Here is a 22,530-nt window from a genome sequence, read left to right as displayed (position 1 = left end):
GGTTTATTAAACTTTGGTCTTTTTATTTTTATTTTTTTAATCCTCTGAAAAATGCAAATAATGTTTTTATTTAAATTGAATTATAAACTGAATTGTTTAAATTTGGACTTTTTTCATTTTCTTTTTTTTTTTTAAATCAGTTGAAAAAATGCAATTATTTTTTTTTTAAATTCTGAATCATTTAACTTCGAATTTTTCAGATGATTTATAAAAAAAAAAAGAAAAAGACAGAAAAAAATGACCAAAATCCAAATACTTTAAATCCTGAATTATTATGAATTATTTGGTCTTTTTATTTTTTTTTAAATCATATGAAACATTCAAATAATTTTTTTTAACTCCCGAATTATTTAACTTTGGACATTGCTATTCTTCTTATTCTTTTTTTTTTTTTTTTGGCCTAGTTTTGTGGAATAATTCAACCCTTTCCCACTTCCCACATGTCTGAGAGGTTTTGTCATGTTTCCTTCCACATGGTCCTACTACACAATCCTGTGGTTATAACTTTGAGGTAACTAAACTCCCACCCACACTACACAGAAGTTTTTCTTCTATTTCTGCGTGTGGGACATTCACAATGTACTCAGGAACTTGTTGAGGGAGAAAGACCATTTCTTTTATTGGTGAAGGACATGATCTCAGAAGGTGGGTGGGTTTTGTTTTGTTTTTTTTTACCATGTCCATTTTTCCCTTGACCTCAACGAGTTCACACACACACTCACACTTACTCACACACACACCACACATCTACAAGATATTCATTTATTTACTGATCTTCTTTCTCATTTACTCATATGGATGACAAAGACATGGTTAAAACCACATTGGTCACTCAACTTCACTCCGTTCCCTGATAAACTTCTGTTATTCAGATGAAGATTAATACCAGCTTTCATACTTATACTCGCAATCAAATTTCCATTTAAAAATAACCTTAAATATAATCAGCAAAAATGAGCGGTTACATGGATTTACCCCCTTGTAAACATGTAACTAACAATCTAGGTAAAGATAACAACTAATGTACACAAACAAATGGAGACAAAATGTTCTCGTATTTATATCTAATGTACATAGAGACAAAAGAAATAAAAATAAAGCTTGGAAGGAGGAAGCAGAGTTTGATAATGAGTCACTTCAGTGAACATGGAGGCCGCTGGTAGAATTAACTCACTCAGAAACACTGCGGTCAGTTTGTGAGGCTTGTTTTTTATATATATATATACTGACATACTAACAGTAAACCAAGTGCCTAATAAACGACACGACGTTACAGAAACACCACAAAGTGCAAATGCTCTTAATGATTCATTAAAGCTTTTGAATACTTTTGAAACTCTATACATGCGATTTCACAGTTTGTGGTGAAAAATTACACAGTGATGCAGCAATCCCACATACAAACCCTTTCACTTTACACATCAGGTGGACATAGGAAGATTAGAGTCACCGTGATGGGCGTGGTCTTGTTTTATTGCATCTCTGCTACTGTTTGGTTAGTCACAGGGTTTTTTTTGGAAGAGGGTTGGGTCCACTAGCAGATCAGAGAGATCAGGAACAGAAGGCACAGTAGAGCTACCGAAGTCGTTCTGGTCGCCGAGGCACCGTTCATCTGCAGCGTCTGCTGGACGATCGTCTTGTCGTAGCCGTTCTCCGAGGAGACGCACCGATAAGCGCCCTCATACTTTTTGCTCATGCTGTCGATCAGCAAAAGGCAGTCATGTTCGACTGAGACGCACTCCATCTTCCTGCCCTCGTGGTCCCACGCGTATGAGGCATGCTGGGATTCCATGGGGCAATTAAGGTAGAATTTAGAGTCCTGAGGGACGCTACTAGGACGGTCTTGTTTGACTTCTGTGCGGGACTTGCTGAATTTGGGCACAGCTGCGAAGATAACAGTTAGAAATGATCGTCAATACAAATTCTCCATAAATATGACTGAGAAGCACGGCCATCATAAGCAGCGTCACGTGACCTGTTTATTAAAACTAATCCAGTGTTTATTCTCCTAACAAACTGACTGGTGTGTGTAAGGATTGTTCAGACTGGGCAAAATCCATCCATCCATTTTCTATACTCACTTTATTCCTAATTAGGGTAACAGGGATCTGCTGGAGTCTATCCCAGCACACATTGGGTGAAAGGCAGGGGTACACCCTGGACAGATCACCAGTCCATCACAGGGCCACACATATAGACAGACAACCACACACACTCACACTCACTCCTATGGACAATTTAGAATCACCAGTCCACCTAATGTACGTTTTTGGACTGTGGGAGGAAACCGGAGTACCCGAAGTAAACCCACGCAGGTACGGACCGGACAAAATGTTTCACTCAGCTTTGATAAACTGACAGATTTTGTATAAATGGGAATTTTATTTCATAGTGGTTTCAGTTTACAGGTCATGGCCATTTTGTCGTTTGTCCCTTTTTTGGTCATTTTACTGGTCGCCTCAGTGCGTGTGATGTTTGTTCAGCGCACGCAGCAGACAGTGGTGAAGAACCGTCTGAGTGACTCTGCTGTACTGAGACACTGAAGTCATCAAAACATAGCCGTTTAAAGAGATGTTAATATGTTATGATAAGATTATAGATGGAGTGAGATCCAAAAGTCTTTATACAGACCTGGGATGGACTGGAGAATCAGTTTAAATAGTGACTGTGCTAGAAACTATGTCCTGAGACAGAAAAGTCTATCCAGTGTTTATGGAGCTGCGTGCGTTTAGGTGCTTGAGTAAAATTCATTCATTAAAGTTAAATCAGAGTGTGTTTTAACTCTCAGGCTCCAACACACATCAATCTCCAAGGTGATTTTGTAGACCTTGTTTCTACGATTTCCTTCTGAATAACTGTTAATTGTACAATTTTACGCCTGCTGTGAGCACAAATTGTGTAAAGTTGGAAATCTCTGTTGCTTTAATCCATCCTTTAGTACATGTTCTGCAACCGAGTGTAGCAACAGTGTAATGTAGAAAGCATGAAGAAATCATGCGATCAAACACACACACACACACACAAACAAACACACACACCTACCGTTTTCACATATCATGTGGTTTCCATGGGTTAAATCTTGTACTGAGGATCTATATTAAAAATAAATAAATAAATAAAAGTCAGATTACAGAAGAATCCAAAAGTATAAACCGTCCATCATTAACTGTACAGGTTTTACTTCTCAAATGTTCTACAATCTTCTCTACACATCTAAGCAGCATCATGGATCAGTTTCAGGATTGAATCACTATAAGATCACTGGGCTACTGATTGGTCAGGAGGTTTAGATTGAACAGCAGCTTTGATGGCAAGACAACCCTCAGGTTTATGTGAATGCACTCGGTGTATACACGATAGACTGTTGTTTCCATAGTAACACACGTGTAGGACGGATGATATTCAGCTTTTAAACACGTGACATTTATACGTATAATCGACGGTATTATGTTTAAGCATGCTTGGAAGGAGTCTCCAGTTTCAGTGTTCCTCCCGGATTTTACGTTTTGTGGTTTGTCCATATTACTGAAAGCAGTCTTGTCCTACTGAGACCGAAAGAGAGACCGATGACGGAAAGACTGCTGTTACGCAAATGAGGAAGTGAGACCTCGGTTCAAAGACATTCCATGACGTAGTAACTGCAGCCTGAAATGGATAAAAAGAACAATGGGTCACTGTCATATGGACAAATCGGACACTTTGGGACGTTCCGATATTGTCTCTGCTACTGTTTGGTTAGTCACAGGGTTTTTTTGGAAGAGGGTTGGGAGTGTTTACTCCTCACTGCACTGAGTAATTATATTGGGTAACGCTTTAGTTCCTGTTGAAGCAGGCTGAGAGTCCTGACTTAGAGTATAATTGTTATTTGTGCTTGTACTCTGTTACAGTTTTACAGACCTGGTTCCAGCACAAACACAAAGCTGCATCTACATTTAGTTAAAGGTCAGTGTTTGTGTATAAGGGGAAATGTAGGTAAGTGTTCTGAAGAAACATCCATGATCTCAGCAGAGGTAGGGGGTTCAGGTGGGCTGCAAGCGTGTACGTGTTTGTGACTAAAAAAAAGGTGTGAATTCCACATAGAGTGCAAAAGGTGTTGCATCTGCAGTAAAAAAAAATGAACACATCCAACACCAGTGAGCAGTATCATTTCATTCTTCTCCACATCGCTTCATATGGAGAAAACAATCTACTTTGCAATGAGTAAACAATTGCATTAATACATGTATAAACGAATAAATGAAGGACGCAGTGATTTATTAAACACTTTAAAACAATCAACACGGCAAAAGTCAGGTTCACTGTTTACCCAGTTATCAGCTCACTAGTTTACTTTCACTCACTTGCTGATCTTTAAATAACTAGGTTTCTTCATCACTAGATAATCTTTAAGGTAATCTCTAAGTTGTCTTTTTCCTCACTAGTATATCTTAATCATCTTTCCCTCATTAGTATATCTTTACTCACTAGTTTATCTTAATCAAAATGTTCATCTTTCCATCCATCCATCCATCCATCCATCCATTGTCTATACCTGCTTTATTCCTAATTAGGGTCACAGGGATCTGCTGGAGCCTATCCCAGCACACACTGGGCGAAAGGCAGGGGTACACCCTGGACAGATCACCAGTCCATCACAGGTTCATCTTTCCATCACTAGTATCTTTACTAATATCTTTACTCACTATTTTACCCCAATCCTAATATTTATCTTTCACTCACTTAGATAAACCCCTCTGAGTCTTAATTAGCTTATTATTAATTCTTCAGAAAAAGTGGGGAAGCTTTTTAAGAAAGAGCCAACTCTTGAGAATGTATGGTGTTTGTGGCATTTCTCTGAACTAGCATCTCGACATCTCGGGTTGGTGGGTTTGTGGTTCTTGCATGAACTCTCATTTTAGAGCTTCCCTTTAGACCTTATTTATATGACGTGCAATGAAATAGCTCCATTTTCTTAGGACCCTTTGCACATTCTGCATGAGATCCAGTTGCATGAGAGCATGAAGCACATGATGGTTAAAGTGTACCCAGGATATCGACTAGACAGAAGTGGTACTGGTTCACTTGTCCATGCAACATCTCTCTGTGAAACAGGAAGACCCCCCCCCTTACAACATGCATGGCTCTTGCGACTTCCACATATAGTGTGTAAACAAAGGGTACAAACACATGAACCACAAAGCTGCAACCTTCCTGCTCTGCTTTTTTTTTTTTTTTTTCGATTTTGCACAATATACAATTTAACCTTGAAATCGTGAAATAATTAAATACGAGCGATTTTGGACACTTACCCCTTATCAGCCGAACAGGCCAGCAGGTCCCAGCCGCAATACGGGTCTCGGGCCATTATGCACGACTGGCAGTGTTTCCCGTACACACTGCAGTCATGTAGGTCAATCTGTACCATCTCGCTGCTGGAGCTCACAAAAAGCTTTCTCTACAGGAAGAACAAAAATACACAGGAAGTACATAGCTGAAGAAACACTTCTGCTTTACAGGAAAACGCTGTGGGCCTTGCAGCAATGAAAGACAGGGTGCTTAAAATACAATCTATTCTTTGTCAGAGTAATTCGAGTCGGTCATGAAATAGAGTTACTATTTTCCCTGATTCCGTCAGAATGAAGTAGCAATGAAGCTAAGTTTGTTTTATGACAGGCTTTCTGACTAATCCAGTTCCAGGCTCTCAAGCTTCCTTCCAAATAAAGTACTGGGTTCAACAGCAAAAGGATCGCATTGGGAGGTCGCATGTTTGTTTCGCAATAATTTTATCGTGGCCTGGAATTCAAGAGAGCAAAACTGGTGCTACATGAAGACAACACAGATAACCTAGTCCCATAAAGTGCACACAGTGTCAAACCTTGTGCAAACAGTGGAAGATAAACCACACCACACATATGTAAAACTAAATAAACCATGGACCAGGAAACACCGTCTGTGTGTTTATTTAGTGCAAATACGGAAGCTTTGTATCGTAAGCATGTGGAGAAGCATTAGAAACTGGTGTTGTTCTCGGTGTGGGAGGGGCATGCTGTCACTCCTGTCAATCACAGAGACCCCAACCAAATTTGAAGGCGTCTGTGAGCTAATGTATGCGTAAGAGGGCAGATCCACTCCTCTGAGGGTGTTACACTGCCCTGTGATGCAGCATGAGCATCAGATTGGAAAGATGCAGGTGGATAACTTAATGCGACTTAGAGGAAGAATTCAGCTTCCTGATTGGACAATAATAATAATAATAAGAAGAAGAAAAGTTATGCTACTCATTTTAAACATCAACACCAATTCAGTCACATGCAGTCAATTTATCCGTCTCAGTCGTCAAATCGAGACCTGAATCGGATTCAGCAGCCTTCATGTAAACTTTAGATCGATCCGAATAGGCTTGAGGCGAAGGAAATTTTATTCGGATTGAGTGGTGTGGTGTAGATCGTTCGATAAACAAAAAATAGAATCATTTTCAGTGTAAAGGCTTGACTTGAATTTGACTGATTTCTCGGCGGGATTCAAAAATACCCTGTGCACATGTGCAGTGCAGTGGTGCATATGTCTATTTACATCTTCAACATCTGGAGGAAATGACTAGAATATAAATAAATGTAAATTCATCCAGACCGATGAAAATGGAGGCTTGTAAACATTTATGGCTGGTTAAAAAGATCGAGTTTTAATGAAATAAATTTCCAAATGTATCTAATGGTGTTTTTACGCCTTTCTGAATTCGCGTCTCTCGGTTGTTTGCCGTTTTTATCAAAGCGTTATTAATGTAGTCATGTTTTATATACAATCAGGAGTCAGTGTAATACACAGGTAATGAGATTCTCCACTTTTCAGCACAGTGTGTCTTACAGCCTCAATGTGATCCTCTATTATTTGAATCCTTTCACAGTTTCTCAGATTAATAAGACAGTCTCTTCTTACTGTTTGTCTGTCGAGCAGCATGCTGGAGATCTGTGTCCTGTTTTTATAGAGCTGGTACTCGGCGATGATGAAGGGCTCGCCCTCCTGCTCCAAGATTTTATGAACATTGCCGTTTTCTAGGGAGAGGAAACAAAAGCAAGTATTTATTATTTACTTTAATATGTTCTATTAACTGATCTTACATTCATGTTCATGAGATACAGTGAATACAGATGTGAGTTATTATATTACATGATGATATTATGACATCACTTTTATTGTATCATCATTTTTGTCATATTTACTCACTGTATAATGAATGAGTTACATTCTCCCCTTTTCCACAGGATATATATATATATATAAATCCTGATGATTTATTAGTAAATCCCCAGCACATATAAAAGACATACACAATACACAATAAATAATCATGATCTACAGTGAGCATGTTTCGAATTTGAAAAAAGGTCTACAAATATAATGTCAATATAATAAAATATTATATCATTAAATGTTAGGTTTAATGAAACTAAATTAAATAAGACTAATAAAAATATGATTTTATAAAAATATAATAAGAAATACTAAAATATTATTGATGTAATTATTATATATATTATATATTAATAATATATATATATATATATATATATATATATATATATATATATATATATATATATATTATTTATCCAAATAAATCAAATTAATTTTAATATTGAAAAATCAATGAGGGAAAAAAGCAAAGATTAAGTTTAAATAAGTAACGTATTAAATTATTTCAATTATTTCAAATCAATATAAAAGAGATATCAGTTTATGTCTACTGTATATACATCATTCATCACAATAACGGTATAATATCAGCGTGAGTCTCATGAGGGAACAATGAGTAACAGTTGCTGTAGTATAAGTGATAACTGGAAGTCATGTGTTTTATGGTCTATACCTCAAACCTACAACTTGGGGAAAAAAACCCTGTATAAATGAATAAAACTGTCACATCACACCACCATGAGTATTTTCCTATAACTGCCCCTTCAGTCAGGTATCATTCACCTACGCACACCCACACACACACACACACACACACACAGGTACTCCACTCAGCCCTTACACGTGGTTCTACCGCTTTGGAAATTCTGATGATATCATTCATTTAAGGGATTTTATTGTCATGAGTTTCATCAGAGTTTAGAGAAGAAACTGAGGTGTAAAAACTGAAAGTGTCTTTAGGGGTCTCCCAAACCCACACACATGGCTAATCAACCACAGGTGCTTTGTCTTCCGGGGAAAAAACTCTCTGTTTTCTTTATCTTTAACTCTTTAGCAAATTTAATTGGGAAGGAAGCTTATTCTATAAAGGACACGTGTCTCATTCATTGAGAGCTTCATTAAAGACCACTGTAGTTCCTCTGAAGGTTACTTGGTTGTATCTTTGAGGAACATTAAAATTAAACATCAGCAAGCTTCGAGTGCCTCATAAAGAACTGAACTAATCTCCATCATTAGTTTTAAAATTATTAAAACTGGGAAATTCAAGTGCCTCATAAAGAACTGAACTAATCTCCATTATTACATCACCTGATCCTGACCACTGCAGACCAGGAACACCCCACATGAGCTGCAGTTTTGGAGATGCTCTGATCCAGTGGTCTAGCCATCACAATTTGGCCCTTCATCAAACTCGGTCAAATCCTTACGCTTGTCCATTTTTCCTGCTTCTAACACATCAACTTTGAGGACAAAATGTTGACTTGCTGCCTAATATATCCCACCCACTAACAGGTGCCAGGATGAGGAGATCATCCGTCTTACTCACTTCACCGGTCATAATGTTATGCCTGATCGGTGTAATCTAATCTTCTATCCTTTCAGTAGTAACAGCTCCTTCATGGCAGAGCAAATGCTCTTAACAAACATTTCTTTGTCATTTAACAAAGAAAAACAGATGATGTGGTGTTTTCTGTTAGGACATGTTTATTAACATGTAGGGAAGGAGTCTCCAGTGTGAGTACTAAGAAAATATTTTTGCAAAATTCCCGGTGTATAAGGGGACTCTTAGAGCAATAAAGAGTGATCCAAAGAGTGACATTTCTCACTTATCACAGTTGATTATTTTCCCCAAACTGCACGTCCTGAGGCATTTTATCCCTTATCGTTTCAGAATGAAAGTACTAGCTATGATTGTTCAACCATGTAAAAAATGACCAAAAACACAAATGCTGACCCCAAGACACAAGAAACAAAACTGGGAAATTAGTCATACAGCAAATAACACACACACAAGCTAGCGTTTCAAGGAAAAGGTCACATGTTTACTGCAGTTGTCTGATGACATGGCAGATTTACCGCGTGATGGTGTTAGCATTTTGGGGTCACTTTGTAGCACAGCAATGACTGTGTGCTTAGCAAGTAGATCGAATGAACTAAACACAACATATTTAAAGAATCTTTTATCAGTAGTTCGTGTGAGACCACAGAAGAACACTCGGAGGTTTCTCACACTAAAGAGAGTTTAGATATCGAATTGTGAAATATTCAAATTGTAAAGACACAAACCTGTTAGTTTGGAGAAAGTCTGGAGGCATCAACATTTGACTGTTAAAACAGAGAGAACATGCAAGAGTGACCTTGCATTTCTCACGCTCGCATCATCTGTTATCATCTGATGTGTTATAACACTTAGCTACTGGAGGGTTGAAATGCCAGTAATAAACACCTCCTCCTGCTTCCTGATTCACCCGTTCTCCGTCCTATACAGTATCTGAGACCAGAGTTAATGTGTCCGGAATGCTAGCATGTTGAAATGAATAGAGGTAGAGGGATGGTCTATTATTTCGGGGTATCTGGGAATACTTTTTCAGTTATTTTTAGCCACAATTCTTTGCATGAATCGTAACTAGGCAACAACTTTCTCTTCCGTTACATGATTTCTTACATGCAAACTCAAAAGTAGACGCAAAAAGAGACTACATAGTGTAAGTGAGCTATTTGGGACGCAGCTGTTTGAAAATCCTCGGAGTTCTCAGGGAATGAATGAGTGAATGTTTCAGAAATACAGGTAGCTTTAGGTGGGTTGGTACCATGACATGTACAGATCTTGTATCTTTAGTGTGTGTTGTTGTTGATCTTTTGGCTGCTCCCTGCGTGTGTGAGGGGTCACCACAGTGGACCAACTGGTCTGCACAACAACTTGGCACAGGTTTTAAGCCAGATGCCCTTCCTGACGCAACCTTCCCATTTTATCTGGGCTTGGGCACTGCATTCAGCACTGCATTCAGTAGCTGGGGTGTGGGCACTGGCTGGGAATCGAACCCGGGCACTCCGCATGGCAGGCAAAAAACCTAAGCCACCAGCCACTGAGCCACCTCATCCTTATCTTTAGTGTGTGTATTTTACTTAAAAAACTTTTACATTAATTCATGATACTTTGGGGAGTACTAGTGGCAGGACGCTCCCTTAGAGATAGGGTAAGGAGCTCTGTCATCCGGGATTAGTTTGGAGTAAAGCCACTGCTCTTCCACATCGAAAGGGGCCAGTTGAGGTGTCAAGGGCATCTGTTTCGGATGCCTCCTGGACATCTCCCTGGGGCATGCCTGACTGGGAAGAGACCCCGGGGAAGACCCAGGACACACTGGAGGGACTATGTCTCTCGGCTGACCTGGGAATGCATCGGAATTCCTATTTCTATTTATATATTTATCTATTATTTATTTATAGACTTCTAGGGGTCTTTCTCAGTAAAAGCCACAGACCAAACTGATCTTCTCATCAGTTACAAGTTGTAGTTTCCGTTCAAATGTGGTGTGATGAACATGACAGGTTCACATCTGACAGTATTCTTACACATCTTTTCCATTCTTAACATAAGCAGTATTTAGAAAAGGTCAGTGTTTGTATGAAGAACTTAACTCCTCCCTGACATTTCTCAGAACACTCAATTATTCAGGCTGTGTAACCAATAACTTCCTTTTTTTAGTGAATAAGGAAACAGGCGTTATGTTATTGTAAATATCTGCATTTACACCATGTATTGTTACATTGTTTTATGGGTTTATGAGTCAGTTTATCCAACATTCTCTCATGCCAAACTCTGCTGGAGTACGGTGTCTGAAGTTACTGATCTGCTGCTCTTTATTTTTTTTTAAGTAAAAGTGAAAGAGGAAGTGCACACAATGTGAGAGAGAGAGAGAGAGAGAGAGAGAGAGAGAGAGAGAGAGAGAGAGATTTTGACTCAACTGAAGTTCAGGTCTTCAGCACACAGTGGTTCACCACTATAACAAATTCTAAAATGACTCCAGTGTTCACAAAGTTCCTCTTTAACATGAACACACTTCAGACATCAGGGTATAGAATTACAGAACGAAGAAATGAATAATAATCGAACACAGTGCTATTTCCATTTCCCCTTTGCGCCTGGTTCCTCCCAAGCTTTTCTTCCTCATGTTGTTTCACCACCGTCACCTCTGACTTGCTCATTAGGGATAAAGTCATCGATTCAAAATGTCTGTAAAAACGTCCAAGTACAAGTAGGTCTTTGAATTGGATCGAATTGAATATTTAATCTGACATCTGGACCTGTTTTTGTCTTGTATAATGGGTTGTCTCTCTGTAGCCTTGTCTGACCTCCAGCATGCATTTGAGTTATGAGTCTGAATTAATTTTTGGATGCGCTTGAATAGACCGATAGATACTAATAATAGACTAAGATGCTAACAGCTTAGGGTCTTTTGAATAGTGCTAATCTATCTGGGCTTGTCAGGACAGCTTGTAGCTGAGTTACATTGACAGACGAACAAAAGAGAAGTGATAAAGTGTGTAGTTTGAGCATGATAGCATTTCTAAAGCGGTAAAGCATCTGCATGGTGAAACAGATAGCTGTCAGTGTTTCTGAAAATGAATAATGAAAACTCAGTCAACAGTCATTCTGACACGTTAGTTAACATAAGTCGTACACCGGTGACGCATAACACTCCTCTTCTGTCTAAACACAAAGCATACTGACATAACGTACCTCTGTTCTCACATTTTTATCTTCCTGTATTAGTCAAACGCTTCTTCTTTACAGTCAATTAAACAGAAACCTGCTTACCTAGACTCATAAAGAGGACTTGATGGCTATGATGTTCTGACTTCCTGCCCCTCAGTCTGTCCACCTGCAGGTGTGTGTAGTAATGGTTGAGCGCGAACGTCAGAGGACCTCGTACAGGCATAATCCACTGCTTCATCTCAGGACGGCTTTCCATAAACCTCAGGATGTTTGGCGTTAACGAATAACTGTTCTGTACGCACTGAAAAACGGGGGGTTTATTCATTCTATTTAACAAGGGTGCAGAGATAAAGTTGCTGGATAATTTCTGGATTGTTTCATGTGACAGTGGTGTACCTCTCCGGGACGTGGTGAGGAAGAAGTATCGACTTCGGCGTCTTTGAATTTGTTGCTCGAGAAGACGCGGACAATGTCGGACATTTTGTAAACGCACACGGCTCTGAAGTTGCTATGGGAGAGAAACAGAGTGGGACAAAATCAGCATGCTAGCCTTTACACACACACACACACACACACACACACGCACGCACACAAACACTTCTATTTAAATAAACCTACAGACTGTCCAAGTGTCCAAGGGAACAGAAACAGCTGATTGAAACAGAAGCTTCCTTAAACTGAAGTACTGAACTTCCACATGAGCCATAAACAGAAAGATTCCTAAATTAGCATAACCCCAAAGCAGATACGCTTCCCAATATGGAAAATTTTAGTTAATTATAAACGTCATCACAGGGCATCTCACAGCTGACGTGAAACATAAAACGGTCACTGCGTGTTATTGACTCAGCTCAAACACACCACATGACTATTTGCACTTCGAAGTGTGAAGAAAAACTCTGCTAAAGTGTATCCTGTATGAATAGTTGTAAGGAGGTGTCTTTCTGTCACAGTCTAGTGTCTGTCTGGTGCCGTCAGTGTGGAAGCATTTCTACAAATGATGTTAGCCTGCTAGTGTACATAAGCTAACATACCAGGATTTCTGTAAGGATTTTTTTTAAATGGTTAATGAATAACCCAAGCTACAGTAAGTACCACAAGCCAACTGAACACTAGCAAAAAACAGCTAACATTACAACTAGCTATAGCTGACTATCATGAGTTATCATAACACTAGCTAGAGCTGCTTTATATGAGGATTTAAATATCATGTTAAGTGTTAAGGGCTAGCAACAGGATAACTAGCTAGCTAAACAGGAGTCTCAACTCAACAGGAAAGCTAAATCCTAGCTGTAAATGGCTACTGAAAGGTAACCTGAGAGAAACTCTTCTTCGGCTTACAAAATCATTTACAGTTACAAAATAATCTTCAATTATGGCCTCATCATTAGCTGCAAGATAATCTTGAAAAAGCAGTTGCTTTTCTGCTAACATCAGCTACATCATCGGTCATCATGAGCTACATCATCAGTGTACTAGTAACACTAGGCTGTAGGTGGCTAACCTGAGCTCACCTGAGAGGATTTTTAAGTCATATGTTAAGCTAGCTAAGTTGATTAACGATGACTAGCATATTTAATTCCTTATTTCTTATTATATTTATTTCATACAGGATATAATGACAGCAGGTCGAGATTTAGCTAGTCACATCACTCATGGCCAGGTTTATTTAGCATAGCTAGCAATTAGCAACATACTCCAGCGACAGAACCTCATTGTAACTTTAGCTAGTTTCAGCTGAATGCAGGTTTGTTCAACGTGTATACTTTTGTGGCGGATTTGAATCCTCCACAGGAACATGACAGACTTGTTTTGCCGTGCTACTTAGTGAACCCTCTGACTGATGCTATCCACCGGATATGTATTTAGGTTATCAGGTTAAAAGCACCTGCATTTAAAAGTCACGTAGTCACTGAGGTCATAAATTCCCATAACAGACGTAAGCGTGGTCAGTGTGCAGTTCCTTATCCGGAAACATCACACATCCATTGTTCAAATCACACCTGCACATCATCTTACTAAGCATTTTTGAAGAGGGCGTAAATCATGGTGTTTTCCCATTCTGCAGCTTCCAGCACAGCAACGTCCAGCAGCTCCGTATACGACAGCTTCTTCTCGTCTCCGCAGAACAGCCGTGCGGTCAGCATGGACGTCCAGCGGGACTGCAGCACCGTTTTCGTGCCTCCGAGATCCGACTGAAAGATGAAACAGCGAGTTTAGTCTGGACAGAGCAGCTTTTCTGAGGTGTCTTCATTCCAGTGCTATGAGCTGTGCTGACTCAGCGCATTCATACTTATTAAACTACCTGAGGAGATGAATCAGGAGCTGAATGAGGAAAGACTGAAACCAGCAGCTGCAGGCTGAATCTATGCTGCTGCTTTCACAACATGGTAACCTTATTAGCAATTCAATAACCAAAGCCAAGTGTTCAATCAAACCCTGGATTTATTCGGTGAAGCTGTTACTGTGAGACAATGTAACTTAGATTAGACTAACAGTCGATATTAGACAGCATTAGTATCAACATAACATTATTAAGTAAGGAATGAAAGCCAGGGAAGGTTAAAGGAAAATAATCAGTGATGCAATGGTCACAACGTTGATTAGTTTCCAATAACGCAGCACGTCACCAAATTATTTTCTCTATCTTACTTTACAAGTTAGCTCCTGTTCTCACCAACAACAAGTTATAACAGCTATAAGCACTCTTTCCCTCACCCGACTCTCTGTCTGCTCTCTCTTAATAAGAAAAGCTTATTCACGCAGCTTGTCATGTTATCAGATATCTGGAAAGCACAACAATTTTCACCTGAGGACTTTCCCCAGGTTGGAAAATTTGCTCCAGTTTATTGTGTTCATGTTGATTATTGATGTCTTTGTCATGTCCCACTCCACAGTGGCGGTTAATATGAAACTCATATGTAAGTAGACACTCAGAGCTTTAAGAATGTTTTCCCCCAGAATACCAGGGTCAATATTTCATAGACAAGTGCCAAACAAAACCGGTTATTTTTTTCCACATAAATGTTTGTCATCTTCAGAGTAGATGTTGATATCAAACCCATTTCTGCTCTCTGAGACGCCCCAAGTGCTACTTCATAATTATCTAAAATGTGTATCTTCAACCAGTAAAATTCTGTGTAAGGTTGTCTAACAGAGATATCTATCTAGATATAACTATCTAAAGATGGTTGCTTTAATACTCTCAGAGCAGCTGCTTAGAAAATCCTGTCCCTGCTAAATTCTCTGTATAACACTGTAGTGCAGCTTATTTATTTTTTCTGTATTAATTCCATGGCTCAGGATCTCTTTTTGCGATCTGCTTGTAAAAAACATCAAGTTTAATGGAAACGTATCATAATCCTACCTTCATGAAATTGAAAGCAATGTTACAAGAACTGAAATTTTGCTTCTATTCATTGTTCCTGATTACTTTAAATAAAGTTCCTTCCCTAAGCTGTACTACACTGATGAGTGCTTTAAAAAAATAAATAAAACTAAAACAAAACAATAAGAATTTCTTCATGTTGCAAGTGACACGAACTAGTTTTAGGGAAAGAATGGCATTGTGAAACTTCCTAGTGTGGTTAGCACGTTACTGTAACTGCAGCTACTGAAGGACAATGCCACTGAGAAAGACATAACAACACTGTCTCGGTTATTATTCCTGTCCCAATGTCATTATTATGAACTGTTTCGATTTCGTTGTTCTCTCAGGATCTCATCGGATCCTAACTGTAGCTCTATAAAAGCAGAACTGGTACGGTGATATTATATTACCATGCAGATCTGAGAAACTCTGGGGATCCAGAGGGGCATGTCCGGGTTCTGGTCCTGGTTTTGCTCGATGTAGAAGTAGTAGACTTTTCCATCCAGTGATCCTTTCCCTTTATTTGCTAAGATTTTTACATGCCTCTGCTCTGAAACCAGAGAAAAACATGGTTCATGGCAAAATGTTAGGATGAGCAATCTGCGTAACGCTAGATTCAGCCTATCTATAAGTATATTTAACATTTAAATGCTGGTATAATCTCATCGCAACATCCCAGGACGGTTCCTCTCCCTAGCAGTAGACATGAAAGTCCCTAGAAGTCTAGAGCTAAGGCTTCAGACAGAAGGTCTAAACTCCATGGCAGCCTTAATTAGCCAAAGATCGCCCAAGTGGTTGTCTGACTAGCCTTGATGTTTTGTTCAGCGTGTAAAGTCTCTACAAATACAGACCGGCGTGCAACCACAACTAAGAAAGACGCCCAAATTAAGTCTGTTATGAGCGTTTAACAGATCCTCATAAACGTTCGTCATCACAGTTGTAAACATGACGCCTTCCATCTTCCACGAGGAAAGCAGACCGTCAAGACGGCTTTGTTTCCAGACGGACCGTTAAAAAAACCTGACAGACACGTCTTACGGAAATCCCATAGATTTTGATCAGTAGATGACTTCCAGTTTTGCAATCATGCCAATGGTTCAGCCAACGGTTTGTGGGGGCGTGATGTCTAAAGCTGAAACTCCTAGACGTCTAGTCAGTTGCCCATTTCCTGTTTGCTGTCTATGGCTTATTTCTCCATTATAATATTTAGACAGTGCTTCACGAAACTCTATACATAGCTCCCAATTCCTCTGCACATGGATACTAGCTCCTGTGCTGAGTCTGATTTTTCACAAATCTCTCGTAATGTCAGTTGTTTACTGCTAGATGCAGCGTGTCTCTCTCTCACCGACTTGTCCTGTCAGCGGCCAGGTATAAATGTCATTGCTTGCCCATCTGTAGAGGCCGCTGAGATGTAACTGATCCGAATGCGAGATTGTGTAATACAGCGCATCACCTGGAATACACACAATAAACACACAACGTATGATATACTGTACATTCATAATTCATCAGCTGTTCTACACACGTGCCAAAGGCAACATGGCAAATGCTAAATTATTAAATAATTTTATAGACACTATCGATAAGTGTTAAAAACCCCGGTAAAAAATGGATAGAATTAACATATATGAAGCAAAGTCTGTTCCATATATCCTTCCATATCCTATGGCAGGCTTCCAGCTACATGATATGGTGAGAATAAAACTGATCAAAGTTTAAGCGACGTTAATAACGTGAAAATAACAGGTCAGGTTTCATCATTCATTTCAGTCTTGCCTTTGAATTTGTTTTCATTATCTATTCCCAGGCAAATGCACATGACCGCAAATTTGGCCTGTAGGTTAAACATCGATTTTGGAAGAAGAGAACGCTTGCATAACACACACATCACCTCAAAGCTTTATTACGTATTCCTACCAGTTATAGCATCCTTATCACATGTGTTAGGTTCTTTTGGTAAATGCTTCTCTAATCTCTGACCTCCACCTACTTCCTCTGTTTCCTCTGCACACAGTCAATTTAACTCACTGGTTTATAGAATGTGCCAAAAAAGCTTGCACAAATTCCTTAATTAACTAAAAACCATTTTGTGCCAGTGGAAAGAAACCAGTTGACTGCCCACAGCTCATGTATAGATACGTAGATGTACTGTTTAGCTAGTGCTTTATCCGATATTTCATATAAATACACGAGTATTGGCAACCTGAGTAAATGTGGTTAATTAGCCTAGTTTGATAAATATGACCTGAAACGAGTAAAAAAAAAAGAAAAAGAAAATCAATATAAAAATATTTGTTTTTGACGAAACAATGCGTCCATATTGAAAGTAACATCGGGAATAGATCCGATAGCATGCTCATTTTCTTGTCTTCTTTATTCTATAATGTTTGAGTAAGGAATTCTTCCGAACTCTCCAGAACTTTCCACATGGACATGGCTTTAGGTCTGCGGACTACCAAACCGAGGGTGGCAATAATTCTAAACCTGATCGAAGTTCGATCTGTGAATAGAAGATGCAGGTTTGATCGTTTTCTTACCAACATGCACAGCAGGCTCGTTGAATTGTGGTTGATACATCAGTTCGGAGCAGTTCACCAGAAGGAGCTCTGGAGTCTGGCATGAAAAAGACGACACCTTTTAGAGCATTATTCACAATCACAAACATGTTAGCGCTCATCTAAGTGTTAGGACAAGTGTACTGGTGCGTAATCATGTACACACTGCTTACTTTGTGTCTCGAGGGCACGAATATAAAGACGTACACGTACCACATCACAGCACTCGGTCGTTTGTTCTCTGTTTCCACACACGAACAGAGGATTTCCGTTCCTTCCCTCTTTCAGCATGGAGATTTGTAATCCACAATTCTGAAAATCAGTAAAAAGATTACAACAAATAAGAAATACCTTTTAACAGCCTGAAAACTAAAGCAGATGTCCGTCCCAACAGACGATGAACCCAACAGACAATTTATCCAGAGTCTATAAAGTGATCAAAATATTTCTGTCTGCTTCACGGTGTTAGGCATTTCATCTGGCATGCAGTGTAACATATTTTGTACACATTTGTTAGGGCACAGAGGAGTTTGTTTAAAACAGTTTAGACAAAGTAGAGCAGAATCACTCTGAGCAACAAAGTCAATATCATGGAGCAACAAATATGAAAATTTGCATTTTGGAAATAAGCAATCCAGCTCCGTAAAGGTTCCACATGGATAAATGTAACCATAAGCGGATAAAAGGTCACCTGTCGCAACCCTCAAATTTAACCCAGGCTTGGGACCGGCACTGAGAGATAACTTTTCAGTGGCTGGGGTGGTGCCCTGCCTGGGAATCGAACCTGTGTTTTGTGTGACACAGTGCTGGCCTTGTGCTGGCCCATGTGTGGCCCACCTCTGGCAAACCAGATCTGGGTCACCGAAGGGCGGTCATTCTGGGCCGAGTGTAAATGCAATGTGTGGGCCAGCTCTATTTTGCTATCTGGTTTACACACTTCACTGCATTATTTAAAAATAAATCGTATTTCTTATAAAGCAGAAATCATCATGTGCTGTAGTTAGGTCTGAAACTTACAGTAGAGCCGCTCTCGCATTCCGATTCATAACCCGTCAAATTCACCTGTCCAGAAAGCAACACATGAAGAAAATATTTAATATCCTCAGTAAATAAAGCTGTATCAATACATCATGTCATGATAAGAGTCTAGAAATTTAAGACAGGTTTAAGCCTAATAGCTTGACTGTGATCCTGATATCCATACGCAAAGAAATACAACGACTTGGGTGAATCAAAATGGAGCTAAGAAAGTTTCTGGAGTTTCTTTCCTCAGGCAGGTCATGTGTCTAATTAGAGGAAATAAATTCGTCCAAATGTTGTCCTTCTGTCCTTTTTTTCAAAATCCTGGTTTACCTCAGATTGTGTACAACACACCTCCTGTCTCTTTCTTCTTTTATTAACTTTATAATAATACACAGTATGATAGTATATAGTACATGATATTGAGTGGATATGGAAAGAGACGCTGGGATGTAGTTTACCTCCGTCAGCGTTGGAGGCTGGCTTTTTAGATTTAACCTGAACAGGCTCTGATTTCCTCCTGCATAGATTTCTCGTCTGTGGGAATCCTGGACTAGCTTCATGTTACCAATCGTGTGTCCACTTGACGTGCTTAAAGTGTGAAAAGCTCCATCTGGGGACAGAGAGAGAGAGAGAGAGAGAGAGAGAGAGAGGGAGGGACGGACAGATAGATAGACAGACAGACCGAAAGAGAGAGAGAGAGAGAGAGAGAGAGGGAGGGATGGACAGAGAGAGAGAGAGAGCGCGAGAGAGGGACAGACAGACAGATATAGAGAGTGGGACAGACAGACAGAAAGAGAGAGAGAGAAAGGGACAGACAGACAGACAGACAGACAGAGAGAGAGAGAGAGAGAGAGAGAGTGGGACAGACAGACAGAAAGAGAGAGAGAGAAAGGGACAGACAGACAGACAGACAGACAGAGAGAGAGAGAGAGAGAGAGAGAGAGAGAGAGAGAGAGAGAGAGAGAGAATAAAATGTAACTTTAGAAATGAGAGAACAGTTTTCTTTCCTGCTTGTGATGTGATCCTGTGATGATTTTAGAGCAAAGGTCTGGCCAAAGGTCTATGGGAAGAGAAATTCATGCCATAATTCAAGCTGAAAACATGAAATCAAAAGCATTCACTGCTTTTTATCATCAGTTAGCTCTCTGTCCTCGTCAGGGTCACAGTGGATCTGGTGATCACGCATACGCACTCACACATTCACAAATTTCACAAATTTACCCAACAGCATATTTTCAGGCGGTAGAACAAAACCAGGAATCTGGAGGAACCCACAAGGAGAAGATTCAAAAACTCCACATAGACCAGGATTCAGCCTGAAGTTATGATTACAGCACACATGATGTTATTTTTCCCCAGTCATATGTAAAACCTCGCCAGTATTCCACTACGCTGCTGCAGAACCACTCCCAGTAATCACATATTTGTATTTATCCACATGATGGACACGATTCACCATCACCTGTTTATTTCAGTTTCAGTTAAAAAGTCGTTCCATGTAATACCGCATGCTTTAATCGTTTCACATCATGTTTCCATATAAGTGCGACCACATTCACCCTTCTGTCTCCATCTGCACAGCATCCTTCAGGGAACTCCATGAGATAGTAGTTCACATTATTCCTTTCTGAGAAACTGCATTCCTGCATTCCTCGCTATTGAAACAACACAGTGTTGGCGGGCAATTATACAACGCAACATGCCAAAAATGATAAGCGATACAAAGCAGCAGTGTTAAGCACTGCATCTATCTGAACAGATAAAGACCCTCATGCATTTAATCTGCAAGGCGGAATAGCTGAAAAGTTTTCCATACACAAGGAATAAAACACTTTAAAACACAGCGAGGCTGTCACCACCCGAAGAATACTAATAAATATAAATATTATATGATTTATTGCTTCTATACCACAGAAATGTGTTGGTGGACGTAATATTACAGCTGCAGCTCAGACACTAGAGACCTCATCATATAGAGACTCCTCTTTCTCACTACAATAAACTTTAAAAGATTTAAAATGTAAACTCTATTTATGTAGAAAGTTAATCACACTAAATCTGTTACTATGGAAACAATCATCCATCCATCCATTTTCTATACCCGCTTTATTCCTAATTAGGATCACGGGGATCTGTGGAGCCTATCCCACCGGACATTGGGCAAAAGGCAGGGGTACACCCTGGACAGGTCAGTATTAATATTAAGATAGTATTAATACTATTAATATTAATATTAATAGTGTTAATATGACAGGCTGGAATTACTGACAGAGAAAATGAATTTGGCAGAACTAAGACAAAACAAAAAGGCAAACAAGGTCAGACGGATCAGAAAATGTTAAATAATCACTCCAAAAATGTACAAGAATGTAAACACAGCCCTACATGATGCACTCGTCTCAATCGGTTAAGCTTACACGCGTGTAGAAATGTTATAGTGCCAATTATTACTCATATATATTTGTCCCCATTATTTTCACTCTCACTTTTCGGTCAATTTCAGGGTTTAATCCTGATCCAGAGCCCATCCCAGGGTCATTTCACCTACTGATTTTGGAACATGTGAGGAAACTGGAGAACCTGAAGAAAACCTGCACAACATCTCATAGACCATCAAACCAGACACCAGGATCGAACCCGAGACCCAGGAGCTGTGATGGAGCAAAGCCCTTTAAATGTGACAGCTCTCAAGTTTCTTATTCCTCATTTTGTAGAATCTGAAAGTCTCCAAAATTCTCACCTGACAGTATCATCTACACAGCTGAAGCTTTGTATTTAACTTTCAAATAAAACCAAAGTCTATACAGTCATAAACTTTCACATCTCAGCTACAGAGCCGTCACAAAACTGCATAAGCACTGCAAAAAGCTTGTAGGAAGTAACGTGTTAGAATAATAAGAGGTATTATACGTAGAGTCGGAGTCATGTCTCTTACTTTCTCTGTTCACTATGATCCGAGGCTTAAAGTGATGAATCCCAAGTGTGGATCTGCAAACTGTGATCCAGATTAAAGCTAAAAGCGGTGTGTATGGTCCTCTGATTGCCATCTTCACATCAACACTGGATTGAACTGCGCCATGCCTTCGAATTTATACTTAGCAAGCACGTTTGTTTTCTAAGAGTCGACTCGACATAGGGAGTCGATTCATTAGTGAATCATTTGGATGAAAATCATCAGTATTCTTGCTTATTTATTTAAAAAAAATCTGAACTGCTTTGTACAGTATAATAATAATAATAATAATAATAATAATAATAATTATTATTATTATTATTATTATTATTATTATTATTATTATTATTGTATTTAAAAATATGTCTATTTTATTGTTAAATTATACTGTTATTTTATTTATCAGTACATAGAGTGAGGTTTTATAGAACAATTAAATATGAAATCCACTCTGGATGTCTATTAATATTTATAAACCGTACAAAAGATTTTATTTATATTTTAATTTTGAGTTTTGGGGTTTTCACTTTAGTTTGCAAATACCCAAAATGCCATTTGACTACCTGCTGATAACAGTGGAGTGGGATTTAACACTCACTTCATCTCAACCAATAGAAAGTGATGCAGCGGCGCTTTAGTGCTTTAGTCCCTCCAGCTCTCCCTCTCTCTCTCTCTCTCTCTCTCTCTCTCTAATCTATACACTCGGCACAAACAGATCAGCTTCCAAAGCTTCAAC

General features: G+C 39.2%; 1 protein-coding gene across 1 annotated transcript; it reads right to left on the bottom strand.

Moving 5' to 3' along the window:
* Positions 1-375: 375 nt before the first annotated feature.
* On the bottom strand, positions 376-21,936 carry LOC131352086 (semaphorin-7A). Its single transcript, XM_058387964.1, has 14 exons — positions 21,777-21,936; positions 19,300-19,451; positions 18,836-18,880; positions 18,032-18,130; positions 17,801-17,876; positions 16,609-16,716; positions 15,671-15,810; positions 13,910-14,085; positions 12,287-12,398; positions 11,993-12,191; positions 6,916-7,031; positions 5,289-5,434; positions 3,043-3,092; positions 376-1,884 (listed from the first exon to the last, which is right to left on the bottom strand). Exons 1-14 carry the CDS (start codon positions 21,886-21,888, stop codon positions 1,535-1,537), a joined length of 1,881 nt encoding a protein of 626 aa, XP_058243947.1. The 5' UTR covers positions 21,889-21,936; the 3' UTR covers positions 376-1,534.
* Between the last annotated feature and the right edge of the window lie 594 nt (positions 21,937-22,530).

The sequence above is a fragment of the Hemibagrus wyckioides genome, linkage group LG04 (assembly GCF_019097595.1).
Source record: "Hemibagrus wyckioides isolate EC202008001 linkage group LG04, SWU_Hwy_1.0, whole genome shotgun sequence".
Classification (NCBI taxonomy): Eukaryota; Metazoa; Chordata; class Actinopteri; order Siluriformes; family Bagridae; genus Hemibagrus; species Hemibagrus wyckioides.
This window is presented reverse-complemented; position numbering and strand designations above follow the sequence as displayed.